At 32.3% G+C, this 2,500-nt stretch overlaps 1 protein-coding gene across 1 annotated transcript; it reads right to left on the bottom strand.

Annotated features, from left to right (window-relative positions):
• Positions 1-219: 219 nt before the first annotated feature.
• On the bottom strand, positions 220-2,118 carry LOC131857167 (uncharacterized). Its single transcript, XM_059209343.1, has 3 exons — positions 1,938-2,118; positions 1,299-1,702; positions 220-1,060 (listed from the first exon to the last, which is right to left on the bottom strand). The coding sequence occupies exons 2-3, from the start codon at positions 1,692-1,694 to the stop codon at positions 536-538; spliced, it is 921 nt and encodes a 306-aa protein (XP_059065326.1). The 5' UTR covers positions 1,695-1,702; positions 1,938-2,118; the 3' UTR covers positions 220-535.
• Positions 2,119-2,500: the final 382 nt, after the last annotated feature.

Genomic DNA, 2,500 nt, shown 5'->3' with positions numbered 1-2,500 from the left:
TTTATATTTTTATAGTATTTTGTATAATATGGTAAATAGGTTCAATAACTATTTCTATCTCTACACAAAAAATATTTAATTTTAACCAATTCATTTTCATTAAATATTTTTTAAATTCAAGAAAATAATAAAAACTAGGTACAATACTTATATTGATAATATTTAGTTCATTTTATTAATTACATGCTGTTTAGTTCTGGAAAATATAGAAATTGATGAACAGGTTTAGTTTTTATTCCTTTCCAGTTATCCCTATTGCTGAGGGATAAAGCCCTAATCGCAAACATAGGAGTAAGGAGGGGCGACGTTCAAGAATGTTTATCCCCATAAAGCATAATGTTATTGGGTAACACTAATAGACAGATGCTATGGAAAGTAGAGTAACACGAGATTTTTTCTATTCAATGTATCATTTTCTGCAAATCAGAAGCAAGGGAATGTATCATTTTTACTCACAAGAACAAACAGTTTAAAAGGCATTCTTGAAAGAATTTTGAATTACATATCACTGAAGGAATCTTACAGAGAAGTTAGCTTACATAGCTTTTCTTGAGCACAACCATGACAACTCAGATGAATGCTCATCATCAGAAATGTGCAACTCATGACGAAGATTTGTCAGCAAGGTTTCTCGCCCCCAAGTTAAACACCCAGAAGCATAAAAAGCTCTCATTGTGTAACGGTATGCACTAATTTCTAATTCGTGTTTTGAATTCTTCATATCAGAATGTAACACATAATCTAACTCATTGCTACTGCTACTACTAGCTACACTGCACTGAATGTTTTCTTGCACAGGCAAAGCTGTTTGTGCTACCCTAAACTTCTTATCTGCACTCCTTTCCTCAGAGGCATCTTCAATCTTCAAAATATCTGCCTGATAGCCGCATGGGACTTCACTGCCTTTTCTTTTTAGATGCTTTGTTCCAAGTTTGTTGTCATCATGTTCATCTTCATTGTATCCAGCATTTGTTTTTCCATTATATTCCTGAAATTCATTTTCAAAATCCGACTTTTTCTTGAGCCAACATCCCCTTTTCAAGAAATTGTCTCTACCAGCCTGCATACAAAAGCACAACAGTAAGTATCAACAATTGAAATAAATACTTGTCATGGCATACCTGACTCAATTTATTTCGAATGAATTTTCAAATAGCATGAGAAAACCTATGTACATGTAATTTAATTACTTCAATTATTAAAATTAAGAAACTAAAACTCCATATGCATTTCTCATTTCAAAGATAAATACAAGTCAAAAATCAAATTAATAACGAATCTGTGGAAGTAATTTCTACCTCATCATTATGGTGCCAAAACAGCTGAGCACGGATAACAGATAGATGATATTTCCTCTCTAGTAATGATTCCATTAATTTTACAACAAATAATCTTCCAGGTAAAACTCTGAGAATTCTGCCTGCCTTCCATGCATGATTATCATATACTTCAATAATATGCCCCGGAGCCAATTTTCTTATTTCTGTCATGTGCGGAGGTTCTGGCCGAACTGCATCGGCTCGCACATCTTCCATTACACGTTTTCCATTGTCATCTAGAAGATTGTCATACTCCACTTTGTAATAGTGTGCATCACATGAAATGATCCTAGCCCGGAACCAAGACTGAAATATACCCCCACCTGAACGGCAAACCTCAACCATGCATCCTTCCTTGAATTTCATGTTGTTCATACGGATCCCTGCATTCCACAAATACAAGGAAGCAAAAACAAAAACAAAGTCAGAAAAAGACCAAACAACATCTGATTTTCTTTCGTTTAATCTCACAATGATATATACAGCATTCTCGCATTCAGCAGTGGCTATCTTGTCAACAAACAAAATTAAATCCCTGAAATTGAATCAAACAGGGATTTTTGCAGAAAGCAAATACCAATTACTTAATAGTATAACACAAAACTTCAGAAAACTTACAAGAATAACCAAAGTTGTTCCTTGTATTCCCTCCAATACTCAGAAGTTCAGAACCCTTGGCCTTTCAAACCCTTATTAATTTCCGCAGGAGCACAGAAAATTTTATTAAATACGTATTGTTTGTTTAGACAAATTCCATATTTATTATTGAGGTTGCCTCTAAAAATCGAAATTATCTTTGCGATTGTTCTTTTCAAACTCAGAGTTAATGTTGTACTTTCTATATTTAGGGGGCACATTATGTGAATAATATTTTTGCGAATAGACAAATTCTAGTGGCGTTAGAAATAAAAATTATTTTTGAGCTGTGATTTTTCTTTTCAAACTTGAGTTGACTCAGAGTTGATGTCATAGTCTCACTAATTTTTTCAGGTCTGTTTTTGTTGGCTTATTCTTATAATTTTCTATTATTCGAAGATCTCATGATGAACAGTAGAGATGTTCTAGATTATTTTATTCTTCAAAAATATATGAAACAATATTAGTATTTTTTTTTTTTAAATAAAAAATTTGTATTTTACATTTTTTTATCATTGTTTTATATTATTTTGTATAATATTGTA

This window comes from Cryptomeria japonica, chromosome 7 (assembly GCF_030272615.1).
Source record: "Cryptomeria japonica chromosome 7, Sugi_1.0, whole genome shotgun sequence".
NCBI lineage: Eukaryota > Viridiplantae > Streptophyta > Pinopsida > Cupressales > Cupressaceae > Cryptomeria > Cryptomeria japonica.
This window is presented reverse-complemented; position numbering and strand designations above follow the sequence as displayed.

Bases quoted from the DNA above. Each gene is read 5' to 3' on its own strand.
- LOC131857167 (XM_059209343.1), bottom strand. From the start codon at position 1,694: ATGAACAACATGAAATTCAAGGAAGGATGCATGGTTGAGGTTTGCCGT. The intron at 1,061-1,298 runs GTAGAAATTACT...TTTTGTATGCAG, and splicing joins TTTGGCACCATAATGATGAG to GCTGGTAGAGACAATTTCTT.